Source organism: Abramis brama (genome assembly GCF_963993115.1).
Source record: "Abramis brama genome assembly, chromosome: 4".
Taxonomy (NCBI): domain Eukaryota; kingdom Metazoa; phylum Chordata; class Actinopteri; order Cypriniformes; family Leuciscidae; genus Abramis; species Abramis brama.
This window is the reverse complement of record NC_139966.1, coordinates 33,776,015-33,798,584: the sequence shown is the minus strand read 5'-3', so window position 1 is coordinate 33,798,584 and position 22,570 is coordinate 33,776,015. Positions and strand designations below refer to the sequence as shown.

The following is a 22,570-nucleotide window of genomic DNA, read 5'->3' as shown; positions in this document are numbered from 1 at the left end:
CTTCCAGATGTCATCAAATGAAACCCAAAAGTAGACATTTTCTCTAATTGAAGATGATTTGAATAATGCAGAGCAATGTTCATTGTCTCATTCAGTTTGTTATTTTATTGATAATCTTTCATTTACACAGTGGAATTTCACCACAAGTTTTTTTTTTTTTTTTAAATCTAGAATATTTGAAACTGAATAAAATATTTAAAGGATGCCTCTATATAATCACAATTACAGGGCATCTACCATAAGTACTTAGTATTTAAAAGTATAGCAAAGGCAATTATCAGGTGTGGCCATATGAGTTCATATGTACATGACAGAAGAAAATAAACAGCCTCAAGGCAAAGTAAAAAGTGAAGGATGCAAATAAGACATGGAAAAAAGTGTTGTAGAAGTGGCACCTTTTCACTTGAGTTACGTAATCAGATTACTTTTTCAAGTAACTAGTAAAGTAACACATTACTTTTAAAATTGACAACAAAATATCCAAGTTACTTTTTCAAATAAGTAACGCAAGTTGCTTTTTTCCCATTTATTGACTGACAGCTCTCTTATCCCCATGTTGAGACAAATGGAAGTGCAGAGGCGTTGTGTGTGTGTGTAAACATGATGGCTATTGTAGTTCTAGACTAAATGAGAGCATGCATTTACTCATCTCACTTGCACAAATAAAATATTCAATATTTCTCAAAATGAATAAAATAAGTGAAATGCAGAATCAGAATACTATGCAAACCTCCAATAACTAATTATGTTAAATAAAACATAAATTATTTTAAATTTTATCTCACTTCATTGACCAATGTTGCTTCTGACCTTCAATGATTCAGTTAAACCATAAGCAGAAATTACTATAGATTTTTTTCTTTTTATTGGTAAAGTGTTAAACTTTTCTCTCCTGCATCCTCTTCTTCTGTTATCCAGAATAACAGCAGCTGAAAGGTTTGTTTGAGCAGCGCCCTCTACTGTACTCTACTGTACAGGAATGAATCTGCATTTCCTTCAGCCTGAGGCTTATCATTTCACTTTTGGTCTGAATGTGTCTTTACATTTGCCCAAAAATATAACGTTATAAAAAAACAAGCCCAGTCCAGGTGGAAAAAAGTAACGCAAAAGTAACGTGACGTATTACTTTTCTAAAAAAAGAAACTAAGTAACGCAATTAGTTACTTTTTAAGGGAGTAACGCAATATTGTAATGCATTACTTTTCAAAGTAACTTTCCCCAACACTGAATACGAGTCACATTAAGGTCTGTGTGGGGATGAGCAAGATAGACACAGTGTGGCACAGATCTCAGAGAGGCATTTATTTATCCCTTGGGCTGCAGCATGTGAGGGGGAATGGCAGTCTGGCATCCTAGCCTGTTGGCGGAAAAATGTGTGCTTCCCATCCGGCGACTTAAACACTCAGAGGCACAGGAATCCTCCGCACTACCCTCCTATACCCACGAGGACACCAGCAGGGAAAGACAATGTTGCGAGTGCTTGAGTCGTCAGACCCGCATCTGGATTGGAAGCATGAGTGTTGCCACTGACGGGCTAGGATGCTGGGCCACCATTCCCCCTCACGTGCAGAGGTCACCGGGAAAAGCTGCTTGAAAGAAGCAGCCGCCCCTCACACCCTGGACCAGAGAGAGGGTAGCACGTGTGGCCATCGGACCCCGTCTTCTTACCTGGACCAATCCTGACTGAACACTGATCCTCCTTTACAATTCCCCAGCACAGTGAGGGCACCAGATTTCCTGTTTATTTGGTCAGTTTTCACTTTTATTATTTTAGTGCCACACCCACTGTGTGTGTCTTGCTCGTCCCACCAAGTCATATTTGAGCCAAAAATCAGATTTGGCCCACATTCAGCTGCGGTGTGAACGTAGCCTTAATTTTACACAAATACGTGTTTTCTGGTGCCATTTTAAATTGCTGAGCCATTTAAAACTCTTTCCACACATGGAACACAAATGGGGTCTAAAATCCGCATGTGTTTTCAAGTGTATCTGTAAGTGTGATGCCAAAATAAATGTTTTATTACACTGTTCACAATTAAATGGCCTTCCTCCAGAGTGAACGCACAAGTGATTTTCAAAATGGCTCCTTAATCTAAACATTTTGTCACACTCAGAACACTGTAATTTCTTTACAGAATGAGTTTGCAAATTACGTTTCAGGTCTCTTTGATATGGGAAAATCTCTCCAGTGTGAAGTCTCATGTGAGTTTTGAGGCTCACATGATGTCTGAAACTCTTTCCACAATGATTGCACATAAAAGGCCTTTCTCCAGTGTGAAGTCTCATATGAGTTTGGAGGCTTACATTATGTCTGAAACTCTTTCCACACTGCTGGCAAGTAAATGGCTTCTCTCCAGTGTGAACTCTCATGTGAGTCTTGAGGTTTCCTTTATGTGTGAAATTCTTTCCACAGTGATGACACATCAAAGGGTTTTCTCCAACATGAGTTATTACGTGGCTCCTAAGTTTGTTCATGTTTGGGTAACTCCTTCCACACTGATTACAAATGAAACAGTTATCTCTTGAGTGAATGCTCATGTGGTAATCAAGGGATTCTTTACGTGTGAAACATTTTCCACACTGACCACATATGAACGGCTTCTCTCCAGCGTGAATTCTCAAGTGAGCCTTTAGATTACCTTTGTGTGAAAAGCTCTTTTCACACAGTTTGCAAGTGTGAGGGCTATCTCCAGTGTGAATTCTCATATGGGAATCAAGGGTTGCTTTATATGTGAAACTCTTTCCACATTGATAGCATGTGTAAGGCTTCTCTCCAGTGTGAATTCTCATGTGAGTCTTAAGGCATTTACTCAACTGGAAACTTCTTTCACACTGATCGCATTTGAAAGGCTTCTCTCCGGCATGAATTATTTTCATGTGCCTGTTAAGGCATTGCTTATCTGGGAAACTCATTCTACACTGCTGACATATAAAACAGTCCTCTCTTGAGTGTACTCTCATGTGGCAATTAAGGGTTATTTTACATCTGAAACTCTTTCCACACTGATCACATGTGTAAGGCTTCTCTCCAGTATGAATTTTCATGTGATACCTAAGGTTTAGTTCTGCTTTGAAGTTATTTCCACACAGTTTGCAGGCGTAAGGCTTCTTTTTAGAGTGAATTATCATGTGCCTGTTAAGAGTTCCTTTTTGATTGAAACTTTTTCCACACAGCTGGCAGGTGTAAGGCTTCTCTCCAGTGTGTATTCTCATGTGCCTTTTCAGACTTCCTTTTTCAGTGAAACCTTTTCCACATTGTTGGCAGGTGAAAGGGCTCTCTCCATTGTGAACTCCCATGTGGACTTTAAGGTCACCGTGTTGATTGAAACTCTTCCCACACTCAAAGCAGGAGAAATAACTGTTAGTTGCTTTCTTCTGAGGTCTGTTTTGTGAGGAATTCTTTACAGTCTTTGAGCAACTAGAAGAGTTTTCTCCACTTATGAAAATATGTTTCTTCTCAATTTGAACTTTATCTTCAATTTCATTCAGTACTTCACTCTCCTCTTTTAGCGGCATCAAGTCTAAGGCAAAAAGAGACAAAGACAAGTTATCCTCAGTGTAATGACCCACAGCAACAGACATCAAAACATTTAGACATGTAAAGCATCAAAACCAACAACATGCTACATCTTATACAGACAAAGCTACTGACAAGAGGTGTTCCCTTTCAGTCGGTCACGTTCAACATTATGTCGACGTCACTGACGTATTGGGATCTTTTTAAAGAAAAAAGATGAAAAGAAAGCCCAATCACCTTTGAGTGTAAAATAACCGAGCCAATGGAGATTGGCGTGCAAGATTTGTATCTCCGCCCCGCAGGTATAAATACGGAATCAGATGCAATGCACATTTGCCTGTGAACATGAACATCTTGGTATTACGGTTGAGACTCCAATACCTCAAGAGAGGTGGGGTCCCCTCACCTATACAGCCTTTCTAATTCCTCTTCTGGGCCAGCTCATAATAGGGCTACTTCGGCGAATAGCCAGGGTGACTTAAGGATCACAGTGAGGGCTTTCCCGCCAAGAAAATCTGTGTGCTCCTCACTCCTCTGACACACTGCAACCTGTGGAGCTTCCGGATGAGCACGCTGGTCCTTCTAACTGGGTGGCCGGCCGTTTCATTCTGGGCTCCCCCCAATGACCGGATGCCGATTGCTGCATCAGAGGGTGAGCTTATGTCCTCCTTGGAGGGAAGTGTTTCCTGAGCCTGACCCAGAGCTGATGACTATGCTTTACCGGGCCGCCGAGAGTGTCGGGCTCGAGTGGAGGTCTCCGCCATGTCCCGAACCCTCAAGGTTGGAAAACTGGTTTCTTGGGGCAGCCCATGCTTGTTCTCAGCACCCTGCCCTGGTGCCATTCTCCCTGGAGGTGCATGGTGAGGTTACCAGATCGTGGACGAGACCATTCTCTGCCCAAAACCGGTCTGGTACCTCCTCCACCCTCACTACCCTTGATGGCAGAGCGGCCAAAGGGTACGTGGGTATTCCGCCAGTGGAGTGTGCTGTAGAGATGCAGTTGTGTCCTAAAAGCGCCTGGAGAGGTATTCCGCATCATCAATCCAGGGGCTAAAAAGGTTCTTACAAAGCCGCTGGACAGGCTGCCTAAGCCCTGCACGCCATGGCTCTCCTGCCGGTCTACCAGGCCAAGGCACTAAAGGAGTTGCACAAGGGTAGTGCTGACCTAGAGCTAATGCAGGAAGTGAGCACTGGACAAAAGTCCCTATGTCGGTGACGTCAGCATAATGTCGAACGTGACCGATTGAAAGGGCATGTCTTGGTTACGTATGTAACCCTCATTCCCTGAAGTAGGGAACGGAGACGCTACGTCCCGTCGCCACAATTGCTGTACCCCGCTGGCTGACCAGGTCATTGGCTCGGCTCCTCAGCGAAAACCAAATGTGCGTTGCATCCACTTCTGTATTTATACCCATGCTGCGGGGCAGAGCACGCCAATCTCCATTAGCTCGTTTAGTTTACACTCAAAGGTGATTGAGCTCTAGGGCGAGATCCCAATACATCAGTGATGTTGACGTAACATATCTGTTCCCTTCTTCAGGGAACGAGGGTTATATACGTAAAAGAGACGTTGTCTGTAATATCACAATCTCTTATCAATATTGTTAACTCTTTGTTTTCTTTAGGACACGTCCCAAAACTTTCAAGCTGGCAGAAGTTAAACCCTTTATCAGAAAAAAAAACAAAAAAAAACACAGCTTGACCCAGGATAAGCACAAGACAAGTCAGTTCAGTATGTTTATATTAGAGCAGCATCAACTAATTGATAATATTGCCAAAAAACAATAATAATTGATATATATTTCTAAAATGTAATTTTTTCCTGTGATCAAAGCTGAATTTCATCATCATTACTCCAGTCTTCAGTGTCACATGATCCTTCAGAAATCATTCTAATATGCGGATTTGATGTTTTTAAAAAAAAAAAAAAATTATTATTAACAATGTTGAAAACGGTTGTGTACAATTTTTATAGTATTCATTAATGAATAGAAAGTAAAAAAAAACAGTATTAATTTGAAATAGAATATTTCGTAAAATTATAAATGTCTTTATAACTTTTGATCAATTTAATTCATCCTTGATGAATAACAGTATTGATTTCTTTTATTTATCCCAAAAAATAAAATAACAATTCTTACTGACCCCAAACTTTTGAACGGTAGTGTTTAATGTTAACAAAGCTTTCCATTTCAGATAATGTTCTTTTGAACTTTCTATTCATCAAAGAATCCTGAAATAAAAAAAAATAATTAACTGTTTTCAATATTGGTAATGATGAGAAATGTTTCTTTAGCATCAAATCATCATATTAGAATGATTTCTGAAGAAGTAATGATGCTGAAAATTCAGCTTTGATCACAGGAATACATTACACTTATATTCACATAGAAAACAGCTGTTTAAATTGAAATAATATTTCACAATATTACTGTTTTTTTGTATTTTTAATCAAATAAATGCAGCCATGGTGAGAAGAAGAGACTTCTTTTAAAAATCCTTCCGATCCAAAACTTTTGACTGGTAGTGTACAGTTGCGGTTTACACCTTGTAGAATATGCAAAAACTTAATTTTAACAAAATAGGAGAGATCATAATAGTGCCATGAACCAGCCATTTCACATAAAAGATGTTTACATATAGTCCTGAAAACAAAATAACTGAATTTATAAAAATGTGTCATTACCTGAAAGATCAATGACTCTTTTTATGTTTTGAGATATTTGTTCATGAGTACCTTGTTTGTCATGAGCAGCTACAACATCATCTCCATATACAACATCAGGGGGTATTAACTTTGTGAACAGAATGATCAGGGTAAACTGTACTTATTTTGCCTTCTGGGAAACATGTTGAAATGTTTTGTGGTCTACACAGGCACCAATAATTTAGCAGTTTCCCACAACATTTATCAGAATTTAGTGGGTCTAATAGGTGGCACTAAATATTGTGAGTTTGGTCACGTCACCTAAGGTGTGAGAGTGTCAGATGACTCTTTCCTTCTTTAATTGCAGGGCACCAGACAGAAACTTGACCTTAACAGTAAAGAACAATCAAATATTGTTGAATAGATAAGAATTAATTATAAAAATAAAAGGGTTATTGAGCTGTCTACACTGTCGTACAATAAAAGAGCCTGCACAGCGACAGGAAGTTCGCAATTAATTCTTATCTATTTAATTATATTTATATTAGATATAAGTAGGGCAAGAGCACGTCTGCAAACAGCAGCAAGTTTGACAAGAGTGACGAAAGGCTGTAAGGAAAGCTTGTGTGGAAAGCTCTTATATGGAGATGGTTTGGGTTTTATGCACATGACTAACCTTGTGCACGTGGCTGTTCATTCAGAATACTCCAAATTCACTAACATCAGAACAATGTTAAAGGTACAATCTGTTATTTTTTCGCCGCCAGAGGTCGCATTTTCAAAACAATAACAAAGACGAAGCTTGATGTAAAGGAGAGTGGAACGATGGGAGATGTCGTTTTCACCATCCAGAGATGTATAGAATTCACAAATCATATAAATTATATATCAGCTGATAAATTTGTTTTTGTATTACCTGTACGTTTGATCACACTATGTTATGTCATTGTAATGAATTAGCTGCCAGGAACGTGAAATGTAATGCTATATTAACCCGTTACTAATATGTGACTATTTGTCAAATGATTTGGTGGGTTAATGCTGCGCAGTTTTACTCATTTAAACCAATCGTACTAAAAGTACATCCGAAAAAACCCACAGTATTTGCAAGTAATGGCTAAATATTATTGTGCAACACATACTGTATTTAATTTCACTGCCATTAGGGGTTGCATGACTACTGATTTCTGCTAGTCGATTTCTTATCAAAACAATACTCGAGTTACTCGACTACTCGTGGTTCATGCTACTGTAAATGAAAAGACATGAAATAGTTCTTATCAATAAATGTTTATTAATTCATAGCCTAATGCAACAATTACAGAAGTAATTATACTCAAAATATTATAATTATGACATTACATATTTTAATTTTCATGTAACAGAGTAAAGACAAATAAATAGCCGTTCTTGCCTTTTATTTCAGACGCAATGTCCGCTTTTAGAGAGTCGTATTTGTGGCCAATTATTTTCCAGAGTGTAGGATTCGATGGAACGGTGTAACTGGGTTCAAAGAAGTTGATAATTCCCCTGAATCACTCTCCTGAAACTGCAGAGAGGGGTCTTATATTCTTCACTGTAAAATCCACAAGTAAATCTGTTATTACCTGTCTTCTCTCTGTAATCGGGCGTTTACAAGAATTCACCAATGCTCGTTTGCTTCGCGGTGTGAAGAACATTTGCCTTTGTTGTTGAATGTTTCAATCGTAGGTGGCTGTGCATAGCTGTCATACTGCTGTTGTATTTTAAAGGCCCACTGAAGTGCCTTGAAACGCGCAGCTGTGTATGATGTGTTGACGTAATTTCCACTGAAACAGGAAGCTAAGGCGGACATATTGAATGGCTCCTCCGCCTTTTCAAATAGCCAATAGCGTTTAGTTTCCCTCACAGAATGCGAGTCGTACTTGACAGCACAATGGAAACGAATCCGAGCACTGATACGTTGGATTCAATAGTAACGTTAGAGGTGTGAATAAATTCTAGCCATTTCACTCTGAAAACGTAATAAAACTTAAGCGTTTGAGCAAACGAACACACATCTCCAGCCCATATTGCTCTGTGACGTGACAACGGTGGTGATGTTCTTTTTTTATGAACAGGTCGAACCAGTTCACCAAATAAAACTGAATCGTTCAAAACAGAGTCAGCGCTGATCCAGTTTTCTAAAGTTCCTCACTTTCGGACATGCCTGACAGTCACTCCGACTCGAAATAAACAATATCCCGGAGTATGTGTTACTCCAGTAACTCCGACAGTTAACTAATGGAACTGATGAGCACGAGCAGCTGACACTGAGCATGCGCTTACTGCCGAACATACAGTCAGGTACTGATTTTGCGGGCATCAGGGAGCCGCTATCAATATGCGGGAGACTCCCGGAACTTCTGGGAGACTTGGGATGTCTGCGACACGGTCGCGACACGCATCCTCGTTTTTTCCAGGCGCAGCTAGTGTTGCTTTCGTCAACGAAAATTATGACTAAATAATGTCGTCAACGAACCTTAATCACGTGATGAAAACGTGACGAGATGCAACGTAAATGCTGGTCATGTGACGATGACTATAATTAAATGTATAATGCAATATTATTGATGAATAAAAACGAGACTAAATGTGGTTTACAAAATAAAAACTATGCTAAAATGTCTCTTCATTTTCGTTGACCAAAACGAGACAAGACGAAATGTTATAACATTATTTCGTCTCGTTTAGTCACGTTATTATTATTATTTTGCAGTATTTCTGTTTCCTGTGTCTCACTTCAGGGGCTGCATCAGGTCGCACTGCACAGACGCAGGCGACGTCACTTCCTCAAGCCCCACTCGCGGCATTATTTAGAAGATGCAGCTGCGGTGAGTTAGCGTAAACGACAACAAACAAAGTTAAGTCTGACACAGAGAAAGGGACCGATGGACGGCCAGCCGGGGTTCGTCTTTGGGAGAAAAAGAAGAAACGACATTTGGAATTTTTTTTTTTTATAAATATGTTGTAAATTCAAATCAGAGCATCTTCCGTGTCTGGAATGGATGTATTCTTGAGTCTATAAGGTAACAATAATATAATTAGGGCTGTGTCGGTAAACTTGACAACCGCACCACCACGGTGGCCGAGTAGCACCGGCGATGGTCCGCCAAAACAAATTTTTTGTATGTGCATGCTGTTTTACATTAATATTATGACACGAGTGAAAATTCTTTGTTTACAAAAGAAATAACATGTTAGCAATTAACTGTTACATCGCAGCCATGGAAATATTGGGGGAGAATTGGGATTCACGACGAATGAGAACAATTTAACTATATTCCATTAGTTATTCCATATAGAAAGCTTGAATTGTCTACTTTTAAACAAAACAATTCAAAATGAAAAGAAAAGAAACCGACTAGCCTATACTCTCTGCTTATGTAGGCTATAAAACCACTTTAATTAAGACACTCATATGAAATCCTTCAAAATTATAATTTTCTGTAGGCAGACATAATAAGGATCAAATGACAGAGTTCAGTTTTGAGAATAAAACCCACCAATTTGTTCTTCAATATCTTCTTGTTTCATGCTGAATACTTCTTCAATCTTGAAGTCTTCACTCTCCTCTTTGATAAACGCCATCTTTATAATAGTCACGTGGATCTCAGTTGCTTCACCAGGAGTTGACTTCACTCTGTCATGTTTAAGATGAGAATAATTAACAGAGAGAAAAATAAATACAAACTAAATCTCTGAGTACATTTCAATCAGCTCCCTAGTTCTGTAGTCAGCGCACTGGCAAGGGATACGTCTATGTCTATGCTCGCAATAAGCACAGAAAGAATAAATTCAACATTTCTCCACCACCTGTTAGGATGCATTAAATCCGTCAAAGTGATTTAATAAAGGGTGTATTGATCTTGTCAAATAATTTTTTTAGCACATTTTACTGTACCAATATTGTTTAATTGACCAATTATATGGGACAATGTATACCAAGCCACCTATTGCGCCATCAGGTGGGATTTCTCGACTGTCCGAGAATGCGTTAAAGCGGACATAAGGACATTATAGTAGAGCTCTATATATTTATAGTTCTAATGAAATCCAAATATTCAGCATTTTTTATTGTACAATTAATTTTCTTTATGAACCATAACTTGGTTCATAATGTGTTCATATTGTGAATTAATTGAATAAACTTATTTACCTAGCGTTCGTAGCCATCAGTAAGTTAACTTGTGATGAGAAAATGATGAATAAAACAAATAGGCTTAGGCTAAATATCAGTTGACTGACCTATATGTTTCCTTTCTTCACTGACACAGATGAAAATGAAATGACAAAAATATTAAGTCAAAGAAGGGGAAGAGACAGGGCAAGATATGAAAACTGAGAGAAAAAGAAAGAGTGATGGAAATGATGAGAGAGCAGGTATTGACAAATAATCTACTACCCACGGACATGTTTTTAAAACTATGGTTATCCTATTGTTTTGCCTTCAAACATTAAAATGCACATATTTGTAGATCAGAAGAATATAAATTTTATCGGGGGAGCATGAACGCCCCTAACTACCTCAAATTTGGGACCTCTGTGATTATAAAACCCTGATTTGCACCATTTCATATTCAGAAAGATCTTTCATCCCCATATTCCGTGAGAACTGTAACTTGCTTAATAGTGGAACAACCTTTTTAAGGAAGGTTTTCCATTTACCTAAGAAGACCTACTATTTAACAAAAATGTCAGAGTTTTTTTCTTTTCTTTTCATATTTTAACAAATATGCCCCTTATTTTGCACACTTAAGGCGGACACCCTAGCGGAGAAATGCTTCAATGCCGGTTATTTCTAACAGCGTTTATTGCGAGCAGCGCCATAAACAATGGCTTAGGAAAGCGTTGAGTCATTTAAACGGAGCTTAAGTAACAAACGAATCACTGGATTCTGCCTCGTTTTTCAGTTACTTGTGTGGATGCACGCACTTTGCTCACAAACATAATGTTCATTCATGTTAGATAAAGCACTACACAATTACAATTAATAATAAATAATTAAAAAGCTCTTGTAAAATTGTATTTTTTTCTAAAAAGTATGCATCGGTTTAAACACTTTAAATGCTTAAAAACACAAACCTTTCTTCAGCCGAATCACTGACGCAGGGTCGCGGCTTAGTATTATGACGTCATGTCGCCAGACCAAAATAAGAGTCCTGTTCATGCGCTACAACCAGTGCATTAAACTTTAACAAACAATAATAAATTCCAAAACAAAAATAATAAAAATACATGTCAGTGTTCTACTATCATTTCAATCACTCCAATCGCAACCAATAAGATGCACACATTTTATCACATGCCCAAAGTTGCAGTGCTCTCTCTCTCTCTCTCTCTCTCTCTCTCTCTCTCTCTCTCTCTCTCTCTCTCTGTGTGTGTGTGTGTGTGTGTGTGTGTGTGTGTGTGTGTGTGTGTGTGTTTTAGTGGAACATTTGTAGTAATGAACACCTATTTAAAGGCAAATAACAAATATCAGTCAAATACTGATTACAAATTAAATAACTGAAATTACAAATAAAATACTGAGACCAACAAAAACAAGTGACAGATTATGAAATATTATATATTTTTATGTATAAAAAAAAATACCACTGATTCATATTTTTTTTCCTCTGTATGTGTTTATAATGTTATCTTTTTTGTTTGTTTGTGAAACTGTTCTTGCAGATATGATGTCATTAGACATCATTATTGTAGAGGTTCTATCTGTTCTGTCTTTTCTGTCTGTTTATTGTTTGAAGCATAATAATGATAATACATAAAAATGAGTCTGTGATTCGGCAGAAGAACGTTTTTTTAAAGCATTTAAAGTGTAAAAAATACATACAATAAAGTGTATTTTTACAATAATGTGAAATTAATAAGTGTTGCACACAATGCTATATTTCTGTAATCAAGAACAAGCAGATTAACAAGCAGATAGTGTTAAAGATTATTTTGTATGTATTTTTGTGTTGTCAGATTATTTGCATATTTTAAAATACATTTTGGATAAGCAAGTATTTGTAATTTGTAACAATATACTTTTTAATGTATCTGTGACTTTATTTGCACATTAATCGTTTTAGCATGTAAAAACTGAGCTTTTATTTTGGTTTTGGCGATATGACGTCATAAGGCTGCGCCGCTCATTCGTCTTGATTCCTTGATTCGGCAGAAGAAAGGTTTGTGTTTTAAAGTATACGGAGTGTTTAAGTCAATGCAAATCTTTAGAATTTTTTTTACAGTTTTTATATTAACTGCGAAGAATTTGTAACTATGAATGAATTGCATTTTACATGAATGCCTATCATAGTCATGCTTTATTTTATTAAATGCCAGTCACATTACTAATAAACATGACAAAAATCCAACGTATAGTATAAAATATTGAACAAATATAGACTACAACAAATAGGAAATGTAAATATACAGTGCAATTAGTGATGGGAGAAACTGAACTTTTAGGAACAGGTTGTTTATGACTATCATCACTCTCTAACTCACATCTCACTAACTAGGAAGCTGAATGAGATTTAGCTTGGAATTATTTTACTTTTTGTTCTTTTTTTGTCTCATTTTATACACAACAGTGTCCAAACATCGAAAACTCCTGGTGAAGCAACTGAGATTCACGTTACATACTGTTATAAAGATGGCATTTATTAAAGAGGAGAGTGAAGACTTCAAGATTGAAGAAACATTCACAGTGAAACAAGAAGATACTGAGGAACAAACAGGTTGGTTTCATTCTCAAAACTCTACAGAAATGAGTCATATTTTTGAAGAGTGTCATCAGTGTCCTAATTAAAGTGGTTGTATTTGACATGGAGCGAGTCGCCTTATGTAGAAAGACGTGAGATGATCAGACAAATACTTATGCTGCCTTCAAGTGCACCTGAGAAAATCAAACTTCCAAGTTGGTCATAATTATTATGACATGTCATTCAGAAAACAAGAATAATTATACTGAAGTAGCCAAAGAGCTAATCATTAATCCTTTAAGTTTCTCATTAAACACAATATCAACACAATAGACACAGTAGATGATTTTCAAATCTTAAAGGGAAAATAAAATCTATTATGCAAAAAATATTTTTAAAAGGTGTTTGAACAGATGTGTCTACAGTGTGTGTAAACAACCAGCCTGTAATTATAAAAATCCACCCAGTACCTTTTTTATAATCCACATAAATAATTAATAATCTCTCCAAACGCGTGGTTTCACATTTTCCCCTACTCTTACGTAAGTCCCGCCCATGACTGGTGACAATCTGCCTTATTAGCATAGATCCCGCCCTGAGTGAGCCTCAGCAGTCGCCATTTCTGTTTATTTGCTGTAGCAGCTGGAGATTTACAAAGTCTGTGCCAAAAAAACAATAAGTTCTGTTGTTGGATGTACCAACAAACATAAGAGTCTCCCTAGACTCCCGGCATCTGAGCCACTGAGGACACCGTGGTTGAAATTGTTACTCAATAGGAGTTCATAGGAGTTGTTTTACGGACATAAAATTTACCAGTTTACCAAGCACCCCCTGACCCCCCATTTGGACAGGGTCTGTTACAACAGGCTTGTACTAATAGTGGAAAAAACCAAGATGACAATAAGTTATAACTGTAATTTAACTAAACTATACCTGTTCTATCTCCAGCATATATGCAGCATTTATACCATGGTCTGGGTGAATACTCGATTCTGATTGGCTGCAGGGTGTCCATTAAAAAGTGATAGAGGACATCTAGTGAAACTCAAAAGTTCTGAAATCCAGTTCTGGTGAAACTGACTGTTTACCGTTCAAAATTAATAAATAAATACGCTGGCTACATCAGCTGTGAGTAACCATAGCAACAGGCAGTAAACTGAAGGGTTCTACGAGCTGAGCGGACTATAAATATCTCCGGTTGCTAAATAAACCTTCAGGCGTAACCAGGGAAACCAAGTTATTGTTTGTAAAAAACTTTAGATTTCGATTGTAAAACTAATTAAAATATAAACTAATGTTTTAAAAACGTGTTATTTGGCAAGTGACCATGGTATAAGCGGGTTAATGCCCTTCGAGGTGTCCATTGTCAGGTATTAATGGACTTCGGCGGAGGCAACCTCCGCTGCGCGTCGGACAGTTCACGCCTCGCCGTCGTCCATTAATACCTGACAATGGACACCTCGTTGGGCATTAACCCTTACATATTCTCTGGCTCTGTAGGCATCATTGTCCGTCTCCAGTTCGAATTGAACACTGCTGACAGTTTCTGACATTTTCAGTGTGTGAGATTGTCCTGTTTTGTTGCCATAGAGCTCTTGAAGAAAGGGGACTGGGAGCAGCAGCTCATTTGCATTTAAAGGGACACACAAAAACAACTTAATAATGACAGAATCCTTTAGCACATCAAATAAAAATATTTACAGTCATTTATTTGAGTAGTATTTTCAAGGGGCTTTGAAGTGCTTAAAAAAGGTGAATTATGATAAATCACATGACTTTTAAACCAATGAAAAAAATAAGTGCAGTGAGATTTTATTAATAGTTAGTTAATAGTTTTTAATAGTATGTTTTATACAAGTAATTGTGGAAATGGCCGAGATTTGGAAACATATTTGTTTTATATATTTTTAGGGGTGTAACGGTATTCAAACCGAACCGAAAAAAAACGAGATACACCACCAACGGCTCGTATCGCAATAGTCTCATGGCGTACCGAACGTGCCCAGCCATAGCCCATTGTTGAGGTTGTTAAATATATGCACTATATTAGCCTATATACAGTGGGGAAAATAATTATTTGATCCCCTGCTGATTTTGTAAGTTTGCCAACTTACAAAGAAATGAAGGGTCTATAATTTCTATGGTAGTTTTATTTTAACGGACATAGACAGAATATCAACCAAAAAAGCCAGAAAAACACATTATATAATGGTTGTAATTGATTAGCATTTGAGTGAAATAAGTATTTGATCCCCTACCAACCAGCACCAATTCTGCCTCCCACAGATTGGTTATGTGTCCATGTGGAACACAGATTAGCCCTGTCACTTTAAGAAAGTACTCCTAATGTCCTAATGCCAGTGGACACCTGTCCACAGAATCTGTATCTTCCATTCCAACCTCTCCACCACCACGGGCAATACCAAAGAGCTGTCAAATGTCAGGGGAGTTTAGAGGGAGAGAAATGCTGACTATGACCCCATGAACACCATCCCTGCGGTCAAGCATGGAGGTGTAAACATCATGCTTTTGGGCTGTATCTCTGGTAAGGGTACAGGATGACTTCACCGCAATGAGGGGATGATGGACGGGGCCATGTACCGTAAAATCTTGGACGAGAACCTCAGCCAGAACACTGAAGATGGGTCGTGGATGGGTCTTCCAGCATGACAATGACCCAAAACATACCGCCAAGGCAACAAAGGAGTGGCTCAAGAAGAAGCACATTAAGGTCATGGAGTGGCCTAGCCAGTCTCCAGACCTTAATCCTATAGAAAATCTGTGGAGGGAGCTGAAACTTCGAGTTGCAAAGCGACAGCCAAGAAACCTTAAGGATTTTGAGAGTATCTGTGAAGAGGAGTGGACCAAAATCCCTCGAGATGTGTGCAAACCTGGTGACCAACTACAAGAAATGTCTTACCTCTGTGCTTGCCAACAAGGGTTTCTCCACCAAGTACTAAGGCATGTTTTGCTTGGGGATCAAATACTTATTTCACTTACTGAAATGCAAATCAATTTATAACCTTTATAAAATGATTTTTTCTGGGTTTTTTGGTTGATAGACTGTCTCTATCCATTAAAATAAACCTACCATAAAAATTACAGGCCTTTCATTTCTTTGTAAGTGGGCAAACTTACAAAATCAGCAGGTGATCAAATAATTATTTCCCCCACTGTATTCATTATATTTTACTTAACCTGTTAGTGGATGTCTTTATTATTTAATGTATGTTTAAAATATCTGTCATGATATTGTGTGTAATATCTGGCATGACAGCCAGTGTGTAAATTATTATATTTCAACAACGAATTAGAGTAAAAACATATAATTAAATTTAGAAGTTAATGCAAAAACTGCCTTATGTGCAGTTTACATGTTTGCATACAATTTGTTATTTGAGTGTTTATATCTCAATATTATTATATCTAAAAATAAATAGAAACTGAATTTAGGCTAATAGTTTGGACTCTGTTAACCTAATATTATAGTAATGTGCAAGTAAGGGCTCCCTATATAGTGAACAGTATTAGCAGAGATACGGTTTTTTTTTTTTATCCTTAAGAAACTTTTAATTATTAACTGAATTCATTTAAAGACAGAGACACAATTTGTTCAGTAAACCACTATTTAATAATAAAAAAAGTAAGTTCACCCCAAATATTTATATTTATATATTTAGTGTTCTTTGTTGTCATTTTCTTTTCATTAATCAGTAACTGGTAGTGGATTTGTTTATTAGTTTACGTTTTTGGTTATTTAGTCAGCATAGTGAGGGAAGCAGAGGCCCGGAAGACTCACCTGATTTAGTTTATTGAGAGCCAGGTAAGAACTGCTTGTGAGAACAGGTGTAGGCAAGCATTCTCTGAGTGAGTTGATCTTGTTGCTCCGCCTCCAGCCTCTGATCACCTCGCTCCGTCTCGGCCCGTCGACCTGTCGGCTTCACCAGACACCCTCTGCCTTTCGACTCTCCCGGGTTCCCTCGTCCCACCAGCTCCCCCTTGGTCAGTCATCACACCACCTTTGTCCCACCTTTGTGAATCTTCCGCAACGCTCCGTTCCTCCACCCCTATGGCTGCAGCAGCCTCCTCCTTCCCTTCGGGTACGCCTCAGTCCTCCATCACACCGGCATCGCCTCAGTCCTCAGGCAGTTTGGCTCCGCCTTCGATGTTCATTGCCGCGGCATCGCCTGGGTCTCCAGTGCCAGCAATATTGCTAGATTCCATCAGCTCGTCTTCGCCAGTTGTCATCAACCTCCATACCATCATGACTCCTCCCTCCTTTGTCTCCACCGTAGGCTGACGCCACTGGCAAGCTCTGGGTCTGTGCCACCTGGGACATTTCATCATTGCGGCTGGGGTCTTGTCGTCATCCTCCCATCATCATCCCTTCGCCTCATCCTGCCATCATCCTTCCTCTTCTGCCTCTCACCTTCCTTTCACCATCACCTCGTCCACCTCTAGAGCCCCCTCCAGCACTCCCTCAGTTATTCCATTACGGTGTGAGGTAGCGCCTTGCCGGAAGGGGAAGTACTGTCACAGTCATGCTCATTTTGTTTTGTTTTCATTCAGTCACATGTTTCCGCCACTTATTATATGTCATGGTTAGTCCCCTTAGTTTAGCTGTGTCTCCTTTTTAACCTTTTTTGTACCACTACTTAAGTTCATTTGGTCCCTCAGTTCATTGTCGGTTGTTGTCTGTGCACTAGCACACTGTTTCGTTTGTTGGCTTGTTATTCTGAGTTCATAATAAATCTTATGTTCTTTTATAAGCATATTTGTCTTATGTGGATCAAAGTGTTACAAGGACAGCATGCAATTAAATGGAAATTACAACTTGCGGCTTTTAATGTGACTAATACTGGAATGATTAATTTGTATACTCTGTATTGCTCACAGACACATGAGCTCAAAGTTTATGTTAAACCAGTTATTAATAAAAAATAATATCAACAAAAAAAAAATCGACTCTTGCCATGGTTTCGTTTGCTTTTAATCTCGACTTTTCAACGAGAGAACCGCCATTTTTTCAAACTGATTTGGTCGTCAAATGCGGACCACATTGATTCAATTACTTCAAGTTCCCCTATCTAAAATTAACACTAAACAGGAGTTCGGAAGTGCAACACTAGAAAATTACACCGCTTGGGCCACAGTTAAACACAAGCCGGTGTTACAGTAAATGTACACAAGGATTTAAACACTGTAACACTATAAGGACTTACAGCAAAAATTCAACACCACAGAAATTCCTGTGTGCAAGTCATGGTCTATGTTGTCTAAAGGTCTAATAGCAAGAGAAGAATGTTGTCGATGTGACAATTGCCAAAAGCAGGTCATTTTTAACTTCAATAAGCAAATAGTCTGTGCTGTGATGAGGCTTACATTCTGACTGAAATTCTTGACAAATTGAGAGGACACTTCTAATATTTTAGGCATAAATGGCAGATTTGAAAGGTGTTTTAATATATGTTGCTTTGTGCCATTAAACTAAGGTTTTTGTCTCTTTTCACCTTAGGCCTGATTCCACTGAAAGAGGAGAGTGAAGTACTGAATGAAATTAAAGAGAAAGATCAGTATGAGAAACATGATTTCACGACTGCCAGAAATTCCAAGCAGACCGAAAATACTTCTACACAAAAAAGAGAGCCAAAGACTGACCCTAACAGTTGTTTCACATGCTTTAGGTGTGATAAGAGTTTCAATCAACAGGAAGACCTTAAAGTCCACATTAGAATTCACAAAGGAGAGAAGCCTTATACCTGCAAATATTGTGGAAAAGATTTCCCTAAAAACGCACCCCTTAAAAGCCACATGAGAGTTCATACTGGAGAGAAGCCTTTTACCTGCCAACAGTGTGGAAAAAGTTTTGCACAAAAATCAACCCTTACCAGGCACATGAGAATTCATACTGAAGAAAAGCCTTACATCTGCAAACTGTGTGGAAAGAGCTTTAAGTGGAGCGTAAGCCTTACCTATCATATAAACAGTCACACTGGAGTAAAGCCGTTCACATGTGATCAGTGTGGAAAAAGTTTCAGACGCAAGAAAAACCTTAGTTCCCACATGAGAGTTCACTCAAGAGAGAACTGTTTTATATGTCATGAGTGTGGAAGGAGTTTCTCAGACATAACACATCTTAACAAGCATGTAAAAATTCACTCTGAAGAGAAGACTTTTGAATGCCAACATTGTGAAAAGAGATTTAGATTAAAAGTAGGCCTTAAGGTTCACATGAGAATTCACACTGGAGAGACGCCTTACACATGTCAATACTGTGAAAAGACTTTCAGATTTAAAGAAAGTTTTAAGACTCACATGAGAATTCACACTGGAGAGAAGCCTTACAATTGCTCTCAGTGCGGAAAGAGTTTCAAATATAAAGCAACATTTAAAGCCCATATGAGAAGTCACACTGGAGAGAACCCATACACCTGCAAACTGTGTGGGAAGAGCTTCTCACTAAAAGGAAATCTTAAGACTCACATGAGAATTCACACTGGAGAGAAACCATTTAAATGCATTCAGTGTGGAAAATCTTTCACACGCAAAGAATCCCTTGATTACCACCTAAAGATTCATTCAAAAGAGAACTGTTTTAAATGTCATCAGTGTGGAAAGAGTTTCCCAGACAGAAAAAACCTTAAAAGGCATGCAATAATTCACACAGGAGAACAGCCTTTCACTTGCCAGCATTGTGGAAAGAGTTGCAGATTTAAAGGCAACCTTAAGAGTCACATGAGAATTCACACGGGAGAGAAGCCTTTCATCTGCCCTCAGTGTGGAAAGAGTTTCACATTTAAAGGAAACCTTGAAGTTCACATGAGAGTTCACACTGGAGAGAAGCCTTTTAGATGTCTTCAGTGCAAGAAGAGTTTCACATATCAAAAAGACCTGAAACGTCATTCACTAATTCATTCTGGAAAGAAACTGATGTGTTCTGAGTGTGGCAAGTGGTTTAGAAAAAGGAGCAATTTGAAAAATCACCTGTGTATTCACTCTGAAGGAAGGTCATTTAATTGTGAACAGTGTAATAAAAGGTTTCTTTTGCCATCACACTTACAGATACACCTCAAAAGTCATGCAGATGTGAGACCCTATTTGTGTTCCTTGTGTGGAAAGAGTTTTAAATGGCTCTGCAATTTAAAATGTCACCAGAAAATGCGTATCTGTGTGAGATCAAAGCTACGGTCACGCCACAGATAAATGTGCGGCAGATATGATTTTCTGAGGCTTTTAAAAAAATAGTTGTTTACATATGAATGCCTGACCATCTCCTATGCTATAGCTTCCAATATTGAGTGATTGTGGAAGACTGACTCTAAATTCAATTGTTTGGATGCATCTCTCATGTATTTGACTCAGCTTAATACCTTGGTATCAAAATATTAGATACAATTCTGTCTTGCTGATGAAGGGTGTGGATTTTGGAATAAACTGCTGCTTCAATGTATATGTTGTAAGTGATTATAATTAAGGTATTAATCAATATTTTTCCTTCTAAATATCACATGAGTTGAATGACTTCTGTAGGCTTGTGAGATTTTACTTTGTTATAGAAGTTACCAGTTTGATTACTTAAATGTTCTTTTCATGTATTCTCTAATGTCTGTATTTGATATCTGAATGCAGTAACAGTGCTTGCTCATTTAGCCCGGTTTCCAGAAATAAAATATAGACTTGTTTTGTGTTTGAGAAATGTCTTTAACATGTGTCAATACATTCATCTGTTTTTCTAGGGTACTCTGACAGCAATGGTCACAGGGGTCATTGAAGTCTATAGTTTAAGGGACTATTTCTTTGTTAAAGCTTTACTATACTGCGTTATATTAAAGTGTCCTCTCCTTGAAAGAAAGAACGCATTATCTTGATGTTTTGAGAGGACTCTCCTGTTTATAGTTAGAGCCTGGCCAAATCTAACCTTGGAAAAGCTGTGTGTCAGTGTGTGTGTTAGTCTTTTTGATTGCAGTTTAAGGAACCACTGGCATTATTGGAGATTGACCGAGTTGTTGTTCGGGACATGTTGGCGCCCTGCAAACCCAAATCTGCGACCAGGAAGGTCACGACATGCCTAACTTCAGGGTCTGAGTGTCAGCTGCATAATCGATGGAGATATGCTTCAGTCTATCTGTATATGTGTGGAAAATTACTATGTTTATCTATTTCTTAGCCGATCAGAAACTGCAACTTGAAGCAAGGATGTAGCTTAGACCTTGATGAAGGGTATAACTGCTGTGATCTTTGTAACTGTGAGCGGGGCGTTCTACGAACTCCTGTGCGAATCTTAAAGCTGACTTCTGCTGATGAAACTGCAAACTTATCTTCAGTAAAAAAAAATCTTTAATTTATTATAATTCTGACTCCGGGTCTTCATTTATCATATCTGGTTCTGGGTCATTTCCCTTATTCTGGGAAATGCCACAATGTAAATGAAAATGAAACCAGTAGGATAAACTTGGTGGAATTATGAATATAATTCTGGATTTATTACTGTATTTATTTATTTATTTTTAAAGAATGCACAGGTAAAGGTATATTGTCAATTTGGTCTTGAATATGGCTGCTGTTTGGGGTACATCTGATTAAATCTGAGAGCTTATTCCAGCCCGGGTGTATTACTACTGATACTGTTACACTAGATTCAAGATTTCTTTATTGTCATTCCACAGTGCCCTGTAGTACGAAATCACGTGCAAAGTTCACAGCTTAAAAATATAGCACAAGAAACAATCAAAAACACCGTAAAAAACGAAATATTAACTACATAATATAAATAAATATGCTTATATGGGTGTGCAAGCATGTAAAGTAATAAATATAAATTATATACAATGATATAAATACACTAATGATTCTAGGTATTTCTAGTTTATTCAGTTTGTCAAGTCAGTGTATTTACACAATACACTTTTTCGACGTACGTTTTGGTGTCCTTTGAAAAAAAGTCTAAAGATATAATTCAGAACTACTATGCACACCAAAGCTCACATGAAAAAACATACCAGAAAATGCTTTAAATATATAACCGTAAAAAGTGCTTTTGTACCTTTTTTTTGTGTAATTTTTGTAATTTACCATCTATGTACACAGTGCAGCATCATGAATGTTTAGGATAAATATTTACAGTCGTTTAGAGGTTTTTTTGTACAAATACTCTAAATCTGGGTTTTTCAAATCTAGCCCTGCAGAGTTTGGCTGTGGCCCTCCACAACTTGATTTGAGGAATTTTCATGTAAATAAAAAGAGCTTTTTTGTACAAAAATATTTGACTTGTATTGTTGTTTGATTCTAATCAAGACGATGGGGCATGTCTGCTGTGAGACTTCAATGTAAACGCCCACTGCTATGATTGGCTAAATTATGTACATTATGGGTGTAACTTCCGTTAAGCTGTTAACAATCAGTTAAGGCTCGCTCTATGAACGCAATAAGTTTTTTTAAAAACTGGGTACAATGAGATGACGTTCTACTCACCCTTCAACCATCGAACATTAAAATGACATTTAAAAATGTAAAAGCATCAACAAGATACTTTCAACAGACCATGAATAACCCAAAAAGTGTGTTTCTTTCCACAGCAATAACGGAGGGGTTAATTATCACTTCACTGTAGTAATATATATCTGTATTATATAACATAACATACATTACATTAACTTTAGCATTGCGTGATACTAGTTCAAAGTGATTTCCGTAATTTTG

The 22,570-nt window shown here is 37.9% G+C and overlaps 2 protein-coding genes across 2 annotated transcripts; one reads left to right on the top strand and one right to left on the bottom strand.

Annotated features, from left to right (window-relative positions):
* Positions 1-92: 92 nt before the first annotated feature.
* Positions 93-11,332, bottom strand: LOC311081285 (uncharacterized protein). The gene is made up of 3 exons (XM_084111754.1): positions 11,268-11,332; positions 9,689-9,825; positions 93-3,521 (listed from the first exon to the last, which is right to left on the bottom strand). The coding sequence occupies exons 2-3, from the start codon at positions 9,771-9,773 to the stop codon at positions 1,849-1,851; spliced, it is 1,758 nt and encodes a 585-aa protein (XP_083967880.1). The 5' UTR covers positions 9,774-9,825; positions 11,268-11,332; the 3' UTR covers positions 93-1,848.
* A 949-nt stretch (positions 11,333-12,281) lies between these two features.
* Positions 12,282-21,222, top strand: LOC311081265 (uncharacterized protein). Its single transcript, XM_084111723.1, has 3 exons — positions 12,282-12,352; positions 12,761-12,907; positions 18,387-21,222. Exons 2-3 carry the CDS (start codon positions 12,823-12,825, stop codon positions 20,072-20,074), a joined length of 1,773 nt encoding a protein of 590 aa, XP_083967849.1. The 5' UTR covers positions 12,282-12,352; positions 12,761-12,822; the 3' UTR covers positions 20,075-21,222.
* The last annotated feature ends 1,348 nt before the right edge of the window (positions 21,223-22,570 follow it).